The sequence below is a fragment of the Coenobita brevimanus genome, chromosome 57 (genome assembly GCF_032717465.1).
Source record: "Coenobita brevimanus isolate Jiangsu-jjx chromosome 57, ASM3271746v2, whole genome shotgun sequence".
NCBI lineage: Eukaryota > Metazoa > Arthropoda > Malacostraca > Decapoda > Coenobitidae > Coenobita > Coenobita brevimanus.
This window is the reverse complement of record NC_137010.1, coordinates 58,200,969-58,223,468: the sequence shown is the minus strand read 5'-3', so window position 1 is coordinate 58,223,468 and position 22,500 is coordinate 58,200,969. Positions and strand designations below refer to the sequence as shown.

General features: G+C 43.2%; 1 protein-coding gene across 1 annotated transcript in view; it reads right to left on the bottom strand.

Annotated features, from left to right (window-relative positions):
• The window catches only part of Duox (dual oxidase), a 160,449-nt gene that overhangs the window by 38,223 nt on the left and 99,726 nt on the right, over positions 1 to 22,500 (bottom strand). The window contains exons 8-9 of the mRNA XM_080274509.1: positions 3,339 to 3,477; positions 2,409 to 2,592 (exon numbers count right to left, since the gene is read on the bottom strand). Coding sequence (XP_080130635.1) covers positions 2,409 to 2,592; positions 3,339 to 3,477 — 323 coding nt within the window. The remainder of the gene's footprint in view (positions 1 to 2,408; positions 2,593 to 3,338; positions 3,478 to 22,500) is intronic.

Below are 22,500 nucleotides of genomic sequence, written 5' to 3'. Positions count from 1 at the left end.
CCTACCCCTCGCTTCCTGCTATGTAATATGATCCAATACTAACCACATTTCAGATCGATTTAACACTTCAGTCTGACTACCTGCTACCTTTTGATTATTTTACTCAAGCACCTCTTCCTTAGCGATTTATTTTTTGGTTATGGCTGGTTATTATCCTTTTGTACGTTATTTATGCAGAGTATGACGACATCAGAGGGATTTATATAACACAGGCGTGCACAGTAAGGTGTAATAAGCTAAATAAATCGCTTAGGAAAATGCGTTAGGGAGTCAAACAGCTGAAGAAAATCGTCTGAAGGCGGAGAGAAATTAGTTAATAAAAAATCACCCTTGCTTTTCATGAACGCATCCAGAAAACTATTTATTCAGATGAAGGAAAAAACATGGCGTAAAATTCTCTCTCTCTCTCTCTCTCTCTCTCTCTCTCTCTCTCTCTCTCTCTCTCTCTCTCTTGAACGCCGAGTACTATGATAACAACAGATAAGAAATATTTTGCTAGTCACGAAGAAGTGCGGGAAATGACAGGCCCTTTCCACTTGAACTTAAACTACCATCTCTCCATCTTAAACGCTGAACTGTAACATAAAAAAAAAAAATGGTGCTAATCACGAAGAAGTGCTATGAGAAGGATTCAAAGCTGTTTTTTTCTGCCAGTGAGCTACGTGAAATACGAGACAAAAGGAAAAATTAAGATTTTTTTTTTTTATGCAAGAAAGAACCAAAGGCCAGGAACCCGCAAACCGTTCCTTCCAAGAAAAAAACAGAAACAATACAAAAGAGAGCCAAATTCAAGATCCGTTCATTTCGAGATGCATGGAATCAGTGCGTCTGAAAGACAGGAGATCATTACAGACCGAGGGAGACAGTTCCAGAGTTGACCTGTTGCATAAATGAAGGACTGGGAGTAACGGTTAACTCTTCCATTAGAGAGTTGGACAGAAAAGGGATGAGAGTTTGCTGCTAGACGGGTGCCACGCGCCCGTCGTAGAGGTGGAGGGATGCAAGCAGCCAGTTCAGAGGAGCAGTGACCATTGAAGTAGCGATAGAAAAGAGATAAAGATGCAACAGTGCGGCGAAGAGACAGAGGTTGAAGGGTATAGGTAAAAGACTGAAAACTGTCCATGTCAACTTTTGGAATGTTCAAATTTTCCTTCCATGCATTAAAGTTTCTGGAAAATGCCTGAAAAAATAAATAAAAAACTATAGCGCATTCACTTTAACCTGACAGATTCGTAACCCCTTCCAGCTCAGTTATGGCCAAGTGTAGTCAGACTGGCGAGTTGATCTGAATAGTAACCAAGGAGACTTATTCTTACCTTATAAAAAAAAATACTTGCCAAATTTTATGCAGCCACCGCTTATGCCGGTATTCTCGTCGGTTGAGGAAGCTCCCTAACGCCTTTTCCTAAGCGATTTATTTTGTTTTATTACACCTTGCCGTCCCCATCTGTGTTACTTAAGTCGTTCTAATGTCGCCATACTCTGCATAGACAACATACAGAAGGATATTAACCAGCCACATCCAAAAAATAAATCACTAGGGGCGAGGTGCTGGGGAATTTCGTTATTGGATGGGAATATGAGCCTTAATATTAATGATGCAGCAGTGACCCAGCTCCGTCAGATGAAAGCAGACTACAGTGCGTCCAAGAAGGCAAAAATTTGAAGTCTCTTGTGTCCCAGGTGATGTCCCTTCTTCGCTTACCATTCCCTCTACCAGACGATTTTACTCAGCTGGGAAAGGCCTCTCGTACTGAGGGGGTTGACTGAGGCCGTATCCAAACCCTCCAGGTCAAAGGGTGTGTCTTCAGCTGCATAAAATCGTCAGGGGATGGCAAGATAGACCATGAAAAAGGCATCCTTGTGCCCAGTTCGTTCATCCACCCAATTTGCCATTACAGAGAACCTCATAACATAATTTAATCCAGTCTAGAATAATCCAAGCCGGTCTTCATTAACCCCTTAGCTGCAGCGACCCAAAACATTTTCAATGTCCCTGGTTGGGGAAAGCCAGTAAAGAAAATTCTGTTTTCATCATGTGTTTTGACCCGCTCATACCTAGCCAAACATGATAACATTTTAGTTAGACAATGTTTACACTCCACACTGACGATTCGCGACCCACTCATCAGGCATAAGCATGCAGTAGGTGCAAAAAATGACCAAAAAGTTCACAACACCTCGCGCGGCTCTTCCAGAATGTACGACACAGTCTACCAATCGGTATTTCCGGAATACTATACGCGGTCGAGGGGTTAATTTGATCCGATCACATTTAAAGTAATCTAATCTAACCAAACCTAACCTAACCTAACCTAATTTCATCAAGCCTAACATAACTAATTCTAGTTTATTCTAACCTAACCTAATTCACCTAACATAACCCCACCTAACCCAACCCTACTCACAGGTCAATGTTCATGAGGTCGCTGTTGTAAAGATCCCGTATTTGGTTGAGCAGTTCTGGGTTCTCTTTGGCCAGTTCTGGGTTGATGTCTGTCCAGGATCCGACGGGGGGCAGGTGGAAGCACTTACGCACCGTGTTGTAGTCTGGCAGCCCGTTGTCCCGTCCACGCATGATGTTGAGCGCGCCTGGTGAGGATATTGTGAGTCAGATGTTTGTTAGGTGTTAGTTTAGAGGTTAAAATACTGATAGATTAAGATGTCTGTTAGATGTTAGTTTGGATGCAAGATATACTGATGGATTAGTAAAAGGCTATACCGTGAGATGCTTAGTGTGGCTGGGGATCAGATTGGAGGTTAGATGTTTGTTAGATACTGGTTTGGATGTTAAGATGTACTGATAGATTAGTAGATGGATATAGCAAAAGATGCCTAGTGTGGCTAGTGATCTCACTGTAGATTAGGGTTAGATGTGGATTAGGAGATATAGGTATACTGTAGAGAAATTATATGCCAATTTGAGACTTGAGGCCTATTTGGATGGGTGAGATATAGAAGTTAGAGCATGAAGGTATATTTTCTCTAGCATTTGGGATACACGGAACTCTTTAGGACTCTGTGCACCTCAAAACGTTGGAGAAAATATAGGATTCCAGCACTATCCTTCATATCCCGTCTGCCTAATATAGAGATTATTTGGTACATAGATATATAGATGAATTTCCATGTACTGTTACAGATAATCGAGTATATTAAGTCAAACTTGGTGGATATACGTATCACTTAACCTAACTATATGCAGGAGGGGTATTGTATGAGAGAGAGAGAGAGAGAGAGAGAGAGAGAGAGAGAGAGAGAGAGAGAGTGTGTGTGTGTGTGTGTGTGTGTGTGTGTGTGTGTGTGTGTGTGTGTGTGTGTGTGTTAAGCCAGCCTACCAAGATCCCTTCTGGAGAACTCAAGTGGGCCAAAGAGCTTATTGCGGACGTCGTTGCATAGAACCACATCCTCCTTCTCTGCCAACTGTGATGCCAAACCCCTCATCAGGTTCTCTACCATCCCGGGGGTCATCACGTCCTGGGGGGAGAGAGGGGGAAGGGTTAGAGAGCAAGCAAAATAATGACGATGATGATGATGATGATGATGAGGAGGAGGAGGAGGAGGAAGAGGAGGATTGTAATGATGATGCCAATACTAACACTAATAATAATGATTGCAATAATAATAAATAATAATAATAATCATCATCATAATAATAATAATGACCAAAATATTTAGGCATGTAGGCATAGAACAAGAATATTAATGATGATGATGAGAAGAAGGATGATGATGATGATGATGATAATGATGATGATCATGATGATAGTGATGATGCCAATACTAACACTAAAAGTAATAATAATGATAGTAATAATAAAAATAATAATAATAATAATAATAATCTATCTATTGCCCGAGGCCCTAATCCCGCAAAGGGTGGCCGCAGACAAAACGCCCTCAAGTCGCTGTCACCCACCATTTGACTACCCTCCCCCCCCAACTCATTCCCCCCTCCCTCATATACCTCTCAGCTCCATCCCTCCACCTCATCCTCGGTCTACCTCTCCCTCTCCCTCCCTCCACCTCACCTGCATACACCCTCTTAGTCAGTCTTTCATGCTCCATTCTCTTCACATGTCCAAACCACCTCAGTGTATTTCTCCTAATCTCAACCACATCCACATCCACCCCACAGCGTTCCTTCACTTCTTCATTCGTCAACCTGTCCCTCCACGTCACTCCACATGCTCCTCTCAAGTAACTCATTTCCACTGCTCTCACTCATGACTTGTTCCCCTCTTGCAAGGTCCATGCCTCGCTTCCATACGTCAGGGTAGGGATCACAATACTATCATGCAGTGACTAAAATATTAAAGGACGTAGGCGTAAAACAAGAATATTGGCGATGATGATAATGATGATGATGATGATGATGATGATGATGATACCAATACTAACACTAACAATAATAATGACAGTAATAATAATAATAATAATAATAATAATAATAATAATAATACCAATAATAATAATAATGACCAAAATACTTAGGCATGTAGGCATAAAAACATTATTTAGGTAGTTGTTGTTGGTCTGCTGCTTCTGTTACTATTACTCTTATATTTGTAAATAATGACAGTAGTTGAAATAAAGTACTGTAGTAAAATAGGAAAAATTGCGTGGTTATTGTGCAATGTATATACTTTTGCAAAAATGTATGATAGTCGAAGCGTCAAAGTGAATTTAAAAAAAAAAAAAAAGCAATGTGATTTGTGTAAAAATTAGATTTATGTGATTAGTGTGCTGGTAAAGGAAATGAAAATAAAATGTTGGATGGTGAAAAAAAAATAATCATAATTACCGTGGTGAAGGATGAGAGAAAATGGGAAAGTGTGATAAGGAACAGGAAGCTGAGTACGGAAGAGAGAGAGAGAGAGAGAGAGAGAGAGAGAGAGAGAGAGAGAGCGAATGGCGTGAGTATGAAGTCAAGAGATGTGAAGAGATGCTTAAATGGCGCTGCTGTGGAGTATTGAAGAAACCATTTAGGATATAACCCCTATTCTTATTTAGCGAGAGAATATCCAAACATACACCACTTAAAGGAGAAAGGCAATTATCTCAGGCACAATCAAACAAGCAGTCACATAATCGTCTTTTTTATTTCTCTCTCTCCCGCCAAAACAAACACAGCACCGTTTTCTTTACACGCCCAAAGGTTTACTGCCGACGCGCCCTTCCTGCTCGCCCACGCTTTGTTTTGGTTCTTTTGGTGCGTTCGGTGGATTTTTACGTTTCGGCACCTCGAACTCGTGTTTTTCCACAATTATTTCCCATTAGCTTTCCTCTAGGCACACAATAAATCATCGCCAGAAAAATGTTAACCACTCTCAGGCTCCTATGACGTGCCCAGTTGAAAAAAAAAATCGTTTAATGGTAACTGGTCAAGGAGTTCGACCACGACAGTTAAAAATATAGATGTATTTTTAAAACGACAGGTAAAAATAATGACAAGATATATAAACGTCTCCAAGTATTTAAGGCCAACATATAAAATCTCTGTCAATGTTCCCTCTCATGTTACACTAATTTTCTAAAATAAAAATCTAATGCTTCTCCGCACGCCTTTCTAACACAGCATTTAGTAGACAGGTTTTGGGAGTTTCAGCCCTCAATACTGTCTCATTTTATGCTTGCTACATCCACACGACTTTACTCGACATGAAGAGGTTAATGAAGGGTATATGTAAACCCTTCATTTCAGGTTTTAAAGTCGGACTGTATGAAAAAAGCAGGAAGAAAACATAATTATGCCTCCGTCCCTTTAACTCGAAATGTCTCTTCAGAACTGAATAAAATCGTTTGGAAAAAAGTGCATCCTCGAAAAAATGTTGTTGCTGTTGTTGTTGTTGTTACCGTTGTTGTTTAACCCCGGTCCCGTAAACCACAACCAAGCAACTACTGTGGGGCCGTACTACAGGTACAGTACAGTACATACACTGTGTACGGATCCGATGCCCCCTTGTGGTGGACAGCACCTCACAAGGACTGAACCAGGGTCCTCTCCACGGCGAGGTGCAGGAAAATATGAAGTGGTTTGGGTCCTGGGTGGATGTGGCACCTGCTCCACCCAGGGTGCACAATGTCAGCACGTGTTGGCTCCCCCTCCAGGGCCTCGAAGGAATGTTAATGCCGCAGCAGGTTTTGTTCATTCCGACAGTGACGTGAAGGACGAATATATATATATATATATATATATATATATATATATATATATATATATATATATATATATATATATAAAGGGAAGGACACTAGAAAGGAAAATACGATACTGAAAAGTCAACCGTAAATCTATGCTTGACGGCATTTGAACCCCTAAACACTGCACACAGCACACAGTAGTTAGTATGCCACGGGAGACCAATAGCTTCACAATAAGCAATCTTGGGGGTTTTCTAAATGTACAGAGTATTTTTTTTGGAAGGCACAAGGGTTTTATATACAATTCCACTTTTTTGATAATGCATTAATGTACTTTGCACACACACACACACACACACACACACACACACACACACACACACACACACACACACACACACACACAGTTTTCAAATTTCATCAGTTCTTTCCACACGTAAAGATGAAATAAGTAAAATCACTTTCTGCGGGCATCATACGAAGAAAATAACGAATCAAAAAATAAAAATGAAAGAACAACAACCAAAGCAACACAAACAAAAGACACCCACACTAAATTTCGCGTGCGGTGAGAGTCATAAATTTACTAAATATTCCAGTCTCTTTTACTCACCAAAACTGGGAGACATTAATCTATTCCTCTACCCATCGATTACTAATTTTAGAGAGAGAGAGAGAGAGAGAGAGAGAGAGAGAGACGTAGTGGATGAGGAAGAAAACTTTTGCCCCCACTGTAGGCAGATCGTCGTACATTAAACAGGAAGCCACAGTAGGTGTCATTTAGTTTCTCTCTCTCTCTCTCTCTCTCTCTCTCTCTCTCTCTCTCTCAATATCAAAACCTCTCCACATCTTCCAGTATTTTCATCCATCCCAATGCCTCCCACCCTCCCATTCCACCGTTCCACCAGCTCCACCCTTGTCCCGTTCCACATCATTCCACTCTGTTCCACTGCTCAGGTGTGACTTGCATTCCAAGTGGCGTTAAGATTACGCAAACACCTTTTCCTTAGCGATTTATTCTGCTTGTTACACCTCAGGATCCTGTTGTATATTACTGATGCATTACAGAAACACCGATACTAACATCAACACTTATACTCCTTGGTTATTAGTCAAATCAACCCTCCAGTCTGACTACACCTGGCCATCACCTGAGCGAAGGGTGTTAGGGATCTCTGCCAGGTTAAAAGGACTAGAGTGTATCACAAGAGAGGTGTTAGGTGGTAGGTGAGGACTGCAGAGGTGTAGGACCTTGTTGTTGTGTTGTAGGTGGGTTATTAACCTTAAAGGAAAGGCTGTGAAAAATATAAACACACGGAAGACAGATTTAAGCACACACACACACACACACACACACACACAACCATCAATCTTCTCACGCAACTCTCTCTCTCTCTCTCTCTCTCTCTCTCTCTCTCTCTCTCTCTCTCTCTCTCTCTCTCTCTCTCTCTCTCTCAGCCCCCCCCAACTCCCATTATTCAATCTTACAAATATTCTCTCTCTCTCTCTCTCTCTCTCTCTCTCTCTCTCTCTCTCTCTCTCTCTCTCTCTCTTACGCAAGCCTCTATATAAGCGTAGAGAAACTGGGGAGGAAATCACCACTTCCGTTCCACCCCTGTCACCACTACCATCACCACAATCACTTCCTTTCATCACAGACCTGCACTTTCTAGCGCTCTCATCATCACCATCATCATCATCATCATAACTACTTCCTGACATCACAAATTTGCACTTTTACCACGATCATCACTTCACTAAGCAATCATCATCATCATCATCATCATCATTACTTTCTTAAATCCCAAACTGGGGGAGGCGGTGGCTCAATCGGTAGAGAGATGGCCTGCAGTCCTACCGGACCCAGGTTCAAATCCCGCTGGGGCAGGGAACAGTTTAAGGATTTGAATGTCATTAAATCAGACTTTCCTGATCTACCAGAAGACCAGCCGACATGTCGTAAAAATACCCCCGCTAATACCAATACACCAGTCCTGTATGAGACAGCCCTAGCATGTATTGAATATGGACGGTGGGTGTTAGTGCCATAAAAATACCCCCGCTAATACCAATACACCAGTCCTGTATGAGACAGCCCTAGCATGTATTCAGTATGGACGGTGGGTGTTAGTGCCATAAAAATACCCCCGCTAATACCAATACACCAGTCCTGTATGAGACAGCCCTAGCATGTATTCAGTATGGACGGTGGGTGTTAGCGCCGAAGTGGTGACATGTAGAGGTGTATGGTGTGTAGGAGGACTACTGGGCCTTGAAAGCAGGCAGTGGAGCCTATGCCCAGAGTGGGTCACATAAAAAAAAAAAAAAACATTGTCATCGCCATCATCATCATCACCACCACGGTTACCATCACCACTTCCTTACACCACAACCCCAACCATCATCATCATCATCATCATCACTTCCTTACACCCCAACCATCATCATCATCATCATCATCACTTCCTTACACCCCAACCATCATCATCATCATCATCACCACTTCCTTACACCACAACCCCAACCATCATCATCATCATCATCATCACTTCCTTACACCACAACCCCAACATCATCATCATCATCATCATCACTTCCTTACACCACAACCCCAACCATCATTATCATCATCACTTCCTTACACCACAACCCCAACCATCATTATCATCATCACTTCCTTACACCACAACCCCAACCATCATTATCATCATCACTTCCTTACACCACAACCCCAACCATCATCATCATCATCATCATCATCACTTCCTTACACCACAACCCCATCCATCATTATCATCATCACTTCCTTACACCACAACCCCAACCATCATCATCATCATCACTTCCTTACACCACAACCCCAACCATCATCATCATCATCACTTCCTTACACCCCAACCCCATCCATCATCATCATCATCATCACTTCCTTACACCCCAACCCCATCCATCATCATCATCATCATCACTTCCTTACACCACAACCCCATCCATCATCATCATCATCACTTCCTTACACCACAACCCCAACCATCATCATCATCATCACTTCCTTACACCACAACCCCAACCATCATCATCATCATCACTTCCTTACACCCCAACCCCATCCATCATCATCATCATCATCACTTCCTTACACCCCAACCCCATCCATCGTCATCATCATCATCATCACTTCCTTACACCACATCCCCAACCATCATCATCATCACCACCACCACCACCACCATTTCCTTACACCTCAGTCCCATCCATCGTCATCATCATCATCATCATCACTTCCTCACACCACATCCCCAACCATCATCATCACCACCACCACCACCACCATTTCCTTACACCCCAACCCCAACCTTTATCATCATCACCATCATTATCAATATTTTCCGCATTTTTATTATTATTATTATCGCTAGCTGTGTTCGCCGTGGTCTACAGGCTGGAACGTGACTCCTATCCGAAGGGTCACAGGTTCGATCCCACCCAAGATCCATACTCGTTGACTATCTCTCTCTCTCTCTCTCTGGCTGCATGTGCTACAGACTACACGCTTCAATAGACACCCCACCTTCTGTGTGTGTGTATATCTATCTATCTAACTCTCTCTCTCTCTCTCTCTCTCTTACACCTACCTTCTGTGTGTGTGTATATCTATCTATTTAACTCTCTCTCTCTCTCTCTCTCTCTCTCTCTCTCTCCTTGCTTCAACAAAGACCTCGAGAATAGGGAAACGCCTTAAGTCCTTCAAAAGGGATTATTATAAATGACATTTCTGATTCCCTAACACATTTTCCTTAGCGATTTATTCTGTTTATTTCACCTCGACATCCATGTTGTTATTAGCCATGTTATTTCTTATGTTATTTGTTATGTCGATATAACTAACATGTGAAAAATGTTACGGTGTAGTATGTAAAATAATTCGCTATGGAAGAGGTGCTACGAAGCGTCGAAGCCTCCTATGCTATACAGTGTGGTTCTTCTCTCTCTCTCTCTCTCTCTCTCTCTCTCTCTCTCTCTCTCTCTCTCTCTCCACTACAATCATCATCATCATCACAAAATCCTCCCCTTTGTCTATGTCTGTCTGTAATAACAATAGTAATAACAATAATAATAATAATAATAATAATAATAATAATAATAATAATAAATAAAACAAACTATTCCCTCCCTAATTGTGATATCGAACTTCCGTCCTTTCAAACCGCAGGCATGTCCTTTACCACTGAGCCACCAACCTACTTAGCAAGATCAGTAAAAACATCGATAGTGCCAGCCGGATCCAGTGACCTTAACATTTTTTTACAGGAGAGAGGGAGTGGGTGGGTGTCTCTTGCATCTATCTGTTTATCTATCTATCTATCTATATTATCTATCTGTCTATATATCTATCAAGCTCAGTTCACATCTATTCACCAATCTATCAACATCCGCCATTCAATCTACTCTTATCTACCCAGCACATCTACCAATCTATCAACCTATCTATCTATCTACCTATCTCTCTATCTACTATTCTACAGTACAGTATATCCTACCTACACAGTTTTTTTTGCCCTGCCTTAGCACACTGATTCCTAACATCTCTTCCTTAGCGATTTATTTTGCACATCATAATATCCTCATCCACGTCACCGATGCAAGAGTGTCCATATCAAGTTGGTAGGAGAGAGTCAGGGCGCAAAAAGGCTTAATAAATCGCTAAGGAAAAGGTGTTACGGAGCTTCTTCAAGACTATACCATCCACATATCTTAATATCTGAGTATGCGATGTTCAAATATACTCTAATTTACTTAATGTTCTACCTATACTCCTTTCACTCTAACCTGGCCTAAAATTGCCATCTCTCCGTCTTCAGTGCTGAGCTGTAACCATATACTAACCCTGGAATACGATGCTAGTCACGAAGAAGCGCTATGGACGTAGAGCCACAGTACTGCACTTTTCCGACACCTACCCACGTGAAATAAGCTACAAAAGAAACAAAATCTTCGCCAAGTTAAGGTGAACGGAGTACAGATGAAAATTTGACTCTTGACCCCTACCCGTGACCTTGGCCTTTGATATGACCAGCGGCAAAATCGACTCCGTTCTTACCATCCTCGCACGCAATGTGGCAGAGGAGTACGTGTTTGGTGTGTGAGATTTTAACACAACTAGGCTACATAATTTTCACACATACATAGTTACATACATACACAGAACACACACACACACACACACACACACACACACACACAACACATCCTCCACACACACACATCCCCCACACACACACACACATCTCCCCCTTCTCTCTCTCTCTCTCTCTCTCTCTCTCTCTCTCTCTCTCTCTCTCTCTCTCTCTCTCTCTCTCTCTCTCTCTCACACACACACACACACACACACACACACACACACACCAGCTCCTTCATCGTCATCAACAACGAAAAACATTGAAATTGATCGAAAAACTGTGCACCACTTTAACCTTTTATAGGAAATTCAATTAACTTTACGTCCGCGTCCTTGAATCTTAAATTCTATATGATCACGTAAAGGTCTACCTGTTCTCACGGCGGGGGCTCGCGGGGGGCACTGGCTGGCCCTTGAGATTCCGTAACAACTTTTCCTTAGCGATTTATTCCGTATATTACACCTCAGTATCAATTTCTGTCCTGGTGATGTGAACTACGTCGATTATTATACCCATACACAAAGCATACAAGGAAGGGGAATAAATCGCTGAGCATAAGGAGTAACGAAGCGTCGTAGATTACTAGTGGAGAAGGGAGAAAAAGTGAGCAGATGGAGAGAACACTTTAAGGAATTGTTGAACATAGAGGATGGAAGTAATGCGAGTATAAGTGGCTGGGGAATGGCTAGGAGAAGGAGGGAGGTGAGAAGAAAGGAAGAAATCCGTAGGATGGAAGTTGTGGAAGCAATGAAGGAAGTCAAACTGGGGAAAGCCCCAGGAATTGATGGAGTGTGTGGTGAAATGCTGAAGCATGGGGGATAGTAGTAGAATGGATATGGAAGATGTGCAGATTGGCCTGGGAGGAAGGTAAACTCCCGGAGGATTGGAAGTCAGGTATAATTATTCCCTTGTACAAAGGAAAAGGGGTAAAAGAAGTGTGTGGTAATCATAGGGGCATTTGTCTTCTTAGTGTAATAGGAAAAGTATATGGTAGGATTCTTACTGACAGGGAAATGACATAGGAATTAGTTAGAGGAGAACAGGGGGGTTTTAGGAAGGGAAGAGGTTACGTAGATCAGACATTCATTTTTAGGTCTTCAGTGGAAATGATTCTAGAGAAGAGAAAGAAGTTGTACGTGGCCCTCATGGATTTGGAGAAAGCATATGACAGGGTGGATAGACAAGGACTGTGGAAAGTATTAAGCATATCTGGAGTAGATGGGAAGTTGTTGAAGGCCGTGAAGAGTATATATGAGGGTGCTAAGGCTGCAGTGCGTGTCGACAATGAACTGAGTGAATTCTTCTTCTTGAATGTTGGATTGAAAAAGGGATGAGCCATGTCTCCATGGTTGTTCAACCTGTATATGTATGGAGTAATAAAAGAGATACAAGGTAGGGTAGTGGATGTTGGAGCGGCCCTAATGAGACAGGGATACAAGGTAGGGTAGTGGATGCTGGAGCGGCCCTAATGAGACAGGGCAGTTTGGAAACTCCATGTACTGTTGTTTGCATATGATACTGTGTTGTTAAGTGAAGAAGAAGGGGAATTGCGAGGCTTGGTGAATGAGTTTGGAAATGTCTGTAAGAAATGGAATCTAAAGATGAATGTAGGGAAGAGTAAAGCTATGGTCTTCCAGAGAAATGAAGTAACTGAATGTACAGTGAGGCTGGATGGTGAGGAAATGGAAAATGTAAGTGCGTTTAAGTACTTGGATAGTGTGATGAGTAAGGATGGAAGTTTGGAGGGTGAAGTGCTTGAATGGGTACAACAAGGAAGAAAGGTTGCTGGTTCCTTGAAAGCAGTGATAAGAAACAGGGAAGTGAGTATGGAAGTGAAAAAGTTACTACATGACAGTATTGTGATACCAACCCTAACGTACGGAAGTGAAGCTTGGACCTTGTTGGAGGGACACAAGAGTGAGAGCAGTGGAAATGAGTTATCTGAGAGGAGCATGTGGAGTCACATGGAGAGACAGACTGACAAATGCGGAAGTGAAGGAGCGTTGTGGTGTGGATGTGGATGTGATAGAAAGCATTAGGAGAAACACACTGAGGTGGTTTGGCCATGTGGAGAGGATGGACAGCAAGAGACTGACGAGGAGAGTGTATGTGAGTGAGGTGGAGGGGAGGAGAAGGAGGGGGAGGCCAAGGTGGAGGGGGGAGAGGGAGGGGGAGGCCAAGGTGGAGGGGGGAGAGGGAGGGGGAGGCCAAGGTGGAGGGGGGAGAGGGAGGGGGAGGCCAAGGTGGATGGGGGAGAGGGAGGGGGAGGCCAAGGTGGAGGGGGGGAGAGGGAGGGGGAGGCCAAGGTGGAGGGGGGGAGAGGGAGGGGGAGGCCAAGGTGGAGGGGGGGAGAGGGAGGGGGAGGCCAAGGTGGAGGGGGGGAGAGGGAGGGGGAGGCCAAGGTGGAGGGGGGGAGAGGGAGGGGGAGGCCAAGGTGGAGGGGGGAGAGGGAGGGGGAGGCCAAGGATGAGACGGACAGATGGAGTGGAGAGGTATATGAGAGCGGGGGATGTGAGCTGGGAGCAAGGCAGTGGTGTGGCGCACATTTTTTAACATTTCATCCTTACATTCCCCCCCCCCTTCTCTCTCTCTCTCTCTCTCTCTCTCTCTCTCTCATGACCAGCAAAAACCGGGGTCACCTCCCTGGGTAAAGCCATTGTGCCAAAGATTTCCTAGTACAGCTTTACCTGGTGTCTTACGTACCCAGTCTCTCTCTCTCTCTCCACACACACACACACACACACACACACACAACTACAACGTCTCGCTAAAATGGAACACTTTTTTCCCCCACTGACGCCTTCAAAAAAAAAGAAAAAATCAAACTATATCTTTTACAGGATTTTTTTTCTTACATTAAAAGTTAGGAATGATAAAAAAAAAAGAAAAAAAAAAAAGCAACCTATCTACCAACCATCTAACCTACCATTTATAGTACCAATCTACCAACCAGTCGCCAGTCAGTACCACCCTACCTACGTACCTGTCTACCTACCTACCCACCCATCTACCTACCTGCCATCCTACCTACCTACCAACCCATCCATCCTCCTACCTACCTACCTACCAAACCATCCATCTATCTACCTTCATTCCTACGTACCTACCAACCCATCCATCCTCCTACATACCTACCTACATACCTACCTACCTACCAGCACCTACCAAAAATAAAAGGGATGGCATCTCTTAAAAGGGAGTTGGAATCTCTTACAGGGGGTTGGAAAGACATCTCGTACTGAAGGGGTTAAGGAAGGCTATCTCTCTCTCTCTCTCTCTCTCTCTCTCTCTCTCTCTCTCTCTCTCTCTCTCTCTCTCTCTCTCCACATGTCACCACTTCGGCACTAATACCCACCGTCCATATTGAATACACACCAGGGCTGCCTCATACAGGACTGGTGTATTGGCATTTGCGGGGGTATTTTTACGACATGTCGGTAGGTATAAGATCAGTCATATCTAACATAATTCACTAACTTAAAACAGTCCCCTATCCACCAGGGAATCGAACTCGCGGCCATTACGACACCTGGCCACCGCTCTACCCCCTCGCCCACCACCTCCCGCGCTTCGCTGTGGAATGTGGTGCGCAGGTGTCCGGGTATTTTTTATGCAGGTGGCGTGGCATTTAAGGCGCCCTTGTTTATGGTGTGCCCTTAGCAATGTTGATGTCTGCTTGGGGAGGCTTCGGGTCATTGGCGGGGAGTTCTGTGGGTTTGACTTCTTGCACATCTCTGTCTGTCTGTCTGTCTGTCTGTCTGTCTATCTTTCTCTCTCTCTCTCTCTCTCTCTCTCTCTCTCTCTCTCTCTCTCTCTCTCTCTCTAAACATCCGGTAACAGTGACAAGGCAGGTGAAACAGCAAATCTCTCTCTCTCCTCTTTACAGTACAAACAGACAGAAGATAACAGTAGGAAAGCCGTCTCTCTCTCTCTCTCTCTCTCTCTCTCCCTCTCTCTCTCTCTCAGCAAACGCAGCATGGCATTGGTCGGCACGTGATCAGCATACAAATCAGCATAACTAAATGAGGTGTTTCTCACGCTCCAGATTCTGTACTGTCTGCTCTCTTATGGAACGAATGCCGCTCCACGTCTATCTATCTATCTGTCTGTCTATCTATTTATCTATCTATTTATCTATGTATGTGAATGTTGGATGAAGAACACAAGAGGTGGAGTTAAAGTTATAACAGAAATGGTTAGGAATATATTGACTACCTTGTGTATTTTTCATGTGCCATTCACCAACCAGTCACAATGTCACATGAACTATATCTATCTATCTACCTATCCATCTACCCATCTATCTACCTATCTATCTATCTATCTAGTATGTTCTGCAATAGGTATTCTTAGGAAGGGACAGAAATTACGATCTTTATAGCAGGGAAAGATAAGAGAAACAGTGTCCTAATCTTGAAGCCACAGTACACTTTGATTCGCCTTCGCCTGAGGGAACTGGGCCACTCAAACTTAAAACACCATGGCTTGTATTCTCCTCAACACCTCTTCCTTAGCGATTTATTCCCAAAAGTACCCATTAGCATCCTCTTTTTTATGATTATTCTCCAATCTACCCACTAACATCCATTTTTTGCTTCTTTCATCGTTTGCTATCGACAAACATCCGGGAATCGACCAAAGGAGCAGAATCGGAAATAAATCGGTAAGGAAGCGGTGTTAGGGAGTTAGTAAGCTTCCTAACAGCAGCAGCGACTACCGCCCTAGGTCAAATCTCCACTCAGATGACCCTAACTGCTCACTGTTAGGAATTAGGTTAGGCTGGGTTAGGCTGGGTCAGGTTAGGATGAAGAGGAAGAAGAGAGAGAAGAATGGGCAGTGCTGAACCTCTCTCGTGTGTGTGTGTGTGTGTGTGTGTGTGTGTGTGTGTGTGTGTGTGTGTGTGTGTGTGTGTGTGTGTGTGTGTGTGTGTGTGTGTGTGTGTGTGTGTGTGTGTGTGTGTGTGTGTGTGTGTGTGTGTGTGTTAAAAAAAACTTAGCCGTCTTCTTGCTGGCTACGCATGCTCCCTAACACCTTTTCCTTGGCGATTTATTTTGCTTAGATATTACTGTCTTCTGTGATAATTCTAATATCACTGTGCTCTACACATAACGTAAAAACAGGCATGAACGTAACCAAAAATAAATCGCTAAGGAAAAGGTGTTAGGGAGCGATAAAGACAAAATAACATCACACACGTATTATCTTCAGCGTAGTTAACAATCATCACACATCACATCAAAGTCCTTCAGTTACATCACCACATCCCTCCCTTCACCACACAACCACCACCACCACACCACCACATTCACACCACACCACACACTTCCTTTCCTTGCTTATTCCATTCTGTCTTTCTCCTTCCTTGTCTGCATGGCGAACTCTCTCTCTCTCTCTCTCTCTCTCTCTCTCTCTCTCTCTCTCTCTCTCTCTCGGGTTTCCCAAGAGGTGCGTTGGTCAGGTAATTCCCCTCAAATTAACACACACACACACACACACACACACACACACACACGACTACATGACAGTAATATATATATCCATTTAATGTCTATGTATACACACCTACATGCATACACAGGTTACTGGCCTCTCTCTCTCTCTCTCTCTCTCTCTCTCTCTCTCTCTCTCCCTACCTACCGTACCTATCTATCCATTCATCCACCTGTCCACACACACACACACACAAACACACACACACACACACACACACACACACACACACACACACACACACACACACACACACACAATTCATTCAGTCAGCCATGCACGCACCAAACAACTTAACACGCAGACAAGAAACTAGGAAAAAACTGCGTCTCATGTCACCACTTGGGCACTAATACGCACCGTCTATATTGAATCAGCATAGTTTTATTATTCAGAAGTGTGACAGTAGCTTATATGGCCTGTGGTGGGGTTCAATGGACTATTACAAAGAAATACAGTTGACTAGTGACCAAGGAGACTCAGAGAAATAATGTGGTTTTGTTCTCATGAGTTACAGGAGATGATTTGACTAGTAACCAAGGAGACTCAAAGATATAAAGTGCTTTTGTTCTAGTGACTTGAGTTGCAAGAGATGATTTGACTAGTAACCAAGGAGACTCAAAGATATAAAGTGCTTTTGTTCTAGTGACTTGAGTTGCAAGAGATGATTTGACTAGTAACCAAGGAGACTCACCAAAAATACATAAATGGTGTTTGTTCTACCCCAGGTACAATAAGTAGTTAGACTGGAATTGATTTGACTAGTAACCAAGGAGACTCACAGAAATACAGTGCGTTTTATCTAACCCAATGATCATAATTAAACTGGAGTTGATTTGACTAGTAACAAAGGAGATTCTCGAACTATATAGTGCCTCTGTTCTAACCTAAAGACCATGTTTAGTTAGACTGGAACTGATCTGACTAGCAACCAAGGAGACTCACACCTACAAAGAAATAAGGTGCGTTTCTTCTAACCTTACAAAGATCCTTACCCCTGACACCCAATCCTTTGACTAGTAACCAAGGAGACGCATCCCTATTTCTGGTTACGTCAGATAGAAATAAATCGCCTATAAAAATTTCTTCCGACAACCGGGTCTCGATCTCGGGTTCGCACGGTCAGCCTTCCACCCTTCTATCCACTAGGCCATCCCCTCCCCCTACCACATATATGAGAGAGAGAGAGAGAGAGAGAGAGAGAGAGAGAGAGAGACAGACAGACAGACAGACAGACAGACAGAGGAGGAGGAATAGGAACAAAAGTGTGTGTGTGTGTGTGTGTGTGTGTGTGTGTGTGTGTGTGTGTGTGTGTGTGTGTGTGTGTGTGTGTGAGAGAGAGAGAGAGAGAGAGAGAGAGAGAGAGAGAGAGAGATGTGCCAAGACTGTCAACACTGCAATCGTCTATGCAACCAACAGGCTGGCTCTCTCCGTGCAATGACACTGTTTTCCCTTATGTTGTTCATTTTTTGGCCTCTTCTCTCTCGCCTGCCCCTCCCTATCCCCCGAAAGAACGATGGCGGACTGCAGGAGGAGGGCAACTTCAGCCTGCAGTCCACTGGGTTCAGATTTTAGATGAACTTGGGATAACACGAAGAAGAAGAACAACGACAACAACAACAACAACAACAACAACAACAACAACTACTACTACTACTACTACTAATAATAATAATAATAATAATGTCTTGCCACTACTACTACTACTACTACTACCTCTGCTACTACTACCTCTGCTACTACTACTACCACTACTACTACTACCACTACTACTACTACTACTACTACTACTACAACCTGACAGTCCTTAACCCCTTTCAGTTCAGATGATGCCATGTGGAGTCAGACTGGAGGCCTAATATGACTAGCAACCAAGGAGACTCACTGGTAAGTAACGCCCATATTTTAAACTTTTCCTTCCCTTTTAGATGCATGGGAAGGACATCCATCACTGAATTGTTTTTATTTATTTATTTTTTTAGTTCTTCCCTTTCTGAGCTGCTAGAAGGGCAAAGTCTTCCCCGCGAGCAGCCGAAATTATTGGAACTTGACGGAATCATTTGAATAGTCTCTTCAAAAATCCCTTCGCAGTTTTTGTGCGTTCTTTTGCAGTTTGTCTTAAATACCTGTATACTTAAAATGTCGATGAAAGCTACTGTACAATTTTATTAATACGATTGACAACGATATGCTGATTCTTAAGTGCTATTTATATCTCTTTAGAAGTGTTACCCACGTCGACTGAGATCTCTAGCCAGACATAAACAGAGCAGACGACGCACTACCTCCGATATTCATCCAGTCTTGTATGATCTGACACTGACAAATCTTATACATTATGGCCAAGGTTACACGAGGAGTTTTTTTCAAGATATAATTTGCTTGTTAATTTGCCCGGAAAGGAAAATCTGCCATCAAGGTCACACGAGTGGTTCGGCTCATGTCTTCCAGCTGGAAAAACAAGTGAGCGCCGCCATGCGAGTACATGAGACGGACGTTAACAAGTGATTTTTACACTTACGAATAACAACATTAAAGATAATGATATTCTTCGAATATAATTTATCAAAATATTGTCTTGAGTGAACACCGCTGCAGTGTTGGCCAGAATGGCATTTATGGCTGAATACAAACCAACAGTATGGATGTGGTGGCCACCTCCCACATCTCAAATGTGTTGTGCTTTCATTATCCAGCACGAGATATGCGTGTTTTGATGTATTAGTTTATAAATACAACGCTCCATCATACCAAATATCAGCAGGATGGGTCATTTTAGTTTAACAGGTCTACCAACCTGAACATTTTGCCTTCCCTTCCACGGGTATCTCTCTGGATACCGATGGAAATCAAAACTCCTTCGACGAAAATGGAAAGTTTAGGGAAGGGATTATTTTTAAGAACACGGCTGCAAGGCTCACCAAATTCCACTCAGCCACAAAGCTCTATGACTGACCCAGTACCCTCAGATGAAAACAGACTATGGACGATTTTGCTATAGAGAGAGAGGAGGCTTCATGGTCGGGAGAAGTCTACGATTAGCTGATTTAAAGCCAGACGATTTTATTCAGCAGAGTGGGTTATAGGAGCTTGTGTTAACCGCTTCTGTATGTCCTAAAATCTACTCTTGCAACCGTCTGACGATTTTATTCAGCTCAGGAACGTACCATCACACGTCGCCACTTCGGCACTAATACTGACCGTCTGTGTTGTGACGTGGCTGGGATGTCTCACTGGCAGTGTGTGTGTGTGTGTGTGTGTGTGTGTGTGTGTGTGTGTGTGTGTGTGTGTGTGTGTGTGTGTGTGTGTGTGTGTGTGTGTGTGTGTGTGTGTGTGTGTGTGTGTGTGTGTGTGTGTGTGTGTGAGAGAGAGAGAGAGAGAGAGAGAGAGAGGGTGAAAGTGAGTTTAGAAATGGGAGCAGGGAGCGTGTTTAGGGTGGTGGTGGTGGTGGAGGAGGAGGAGGAGGAACGAGAAGAGGGGAAGCAGGAACTACAGAGAGAGAGAGAGAGAGAGAGAGAGTCATAGATAAGGAATGTGTTAAATGAATTCTCTCTCTCTCTCTTCCAAGGTGAGAATTCGTGTGTATGTGTGTGTGTACGTTTTTGCAAATTAGAGCGATGTGCGTTCACGCGTGTCTGCTTGTGTGTACGTGTGTGAGTATGTGTGTGCGTGTGCGTGTCCTTGGTGGCATCACGGTGTGCCTCCGGTTCCGCCTTCCAACACACACACACACACACACACACACACACACAACTGCAACATTATCATCATCATTACCACTACCACTACTACTACTACTACTACTACTACCACTACTACTACTACTACCACTACTACTACTACTACTATCTCTACTACCACTATTACTTTTAGAACTACCACCACTACCACCATACTACAACAACTACTACTATTACTACTAAAAGATGCATTCAAGTAGTGATCAAAAGAGGAGACTTGAATGTACTATGTATGTGGGTGACAACGATATTAATGCTGTATAACTTATCAAAAGAGAGAGAGAGAGAGAGAGAGAGAGAGAGAGAGAGAGAGAGAGGAGACTTCAATGCCCTCAAGTAGCTATCAACACAAATCTCTCAGCAACATCAGGGTACGGTCATCGGATTTTTTTCTGAACATGTACCCCCTGCCCTATAATGTTTAGTTTTCCTTATACAGGTGTGTGTGTGTGTGTGTGTGTGTGTGTGTGTGTGTGTGTGTGTGTGTGTGTTTTACCCACTTCACCTCCTCTGACAAACACCCAAACAGGACGTAGGCGATTAAAAAAGAAAGAAAAATGATTGGTTAACAGGTGCACGATGAGACGATTTAACTTCAGGAAAATACTGCAAGGCCAAAATTAATGACTATGCCATTTTTTTCATTTCTTCCCTTCAGGATGGAGTTCATTGTAAATATTAGTCCTTCTTTTTAATCACTTATATTTTGCGTGGATGTGATGAGCAAAAAACGTCCACCTACTCAATAATTTTTTTTTTAGTGACTGTACACGTTTATAATTCCATAGAACCTACTCAGATACAGCCATGAGCAAAAGTTGGCTATTTTTCTACAGGGTGTGGTAATGAAAGGTGTTACAAGAGGTATTATTTACGTGATGCCAATGGGAAGCACAGAACAAGAGAGTACGTGAAGGAATGTTACTCTCTTCTCTCTGGGACTGAATGAGTGATATAGGAAGGACACAATGCTGGTGGAGGATTGTCAACTTTCGCTCCAGGATGCGTGTAGGATTATGAAGGCGTGTGAAGGGAGCATTGCGCACACTACACGACATTCACCATCATCCCTTCTCAGAATCCTCAACACTGACTCACCAACAGGGCTCATCGTTAACCTCTTCAGTCCGTGCACGTTGTTTATTTTACACTTATCCAGACTACTTTTCTTCACCCTAAGGCAGACTTGAGTTAGTGAATGGGTTAATAAAGAATGTACCTTATTCCTGTAGTTCAAAAAGTCTCTACAAAGCTGTCTAAACTCTTCTGGTGTAGCAATAACAGACTAGAAGGTATTCAGAGAGTTCATACCTCCGCCACCGCCAAAATAATATGCTGTAATTCCACTTTCTTACAAGACGAGTATTTTTACGGTCTCACAGTCAAGCAATGAACTCTACGGTCTTAGTTTGCCCTGTTACTGAATTTCTGAGACTGCATACCTCTGCTGACGCCAATATATTTATGATTTATTCCGGACTTGATCCACCTCAAAATTTAACAGACCCTTCACTGACCACAAAGAGAGAGAGAGAGAGAGAGAGAGAGAGAGAGAGAGAGAGAGAGAGAGAGAGAGAGAGAGAGAGAGAGAGACAGACAGACAGACAGACAGACAGGCAGAGAGAGAGAGAGAGAGACAGAGAGAGACAGACAGACAGACAGACAGACAGAGACAGACAGGCAGAGAGAGAGAGAGAGAGACAGAGACAGAGACAGACAGACAGAGACAGAGAGACAGACAGACAGACAGACAGACAGACAGAGACAGACAGACAGGCAGACAGACAAAGACAGAGAGAGAGAGAGAGAGAGAGAGAGAGAGAGAGAGAGAGAGAGAGAGAGACAGACAGACAGACAGACAGACAGACAAGCAGGGAGAGAAAGAAACAGAGAGAGAGAGAGACAGAAAGAGAGAGAGAGAGGCACGGGTGAATACATAACCTCCA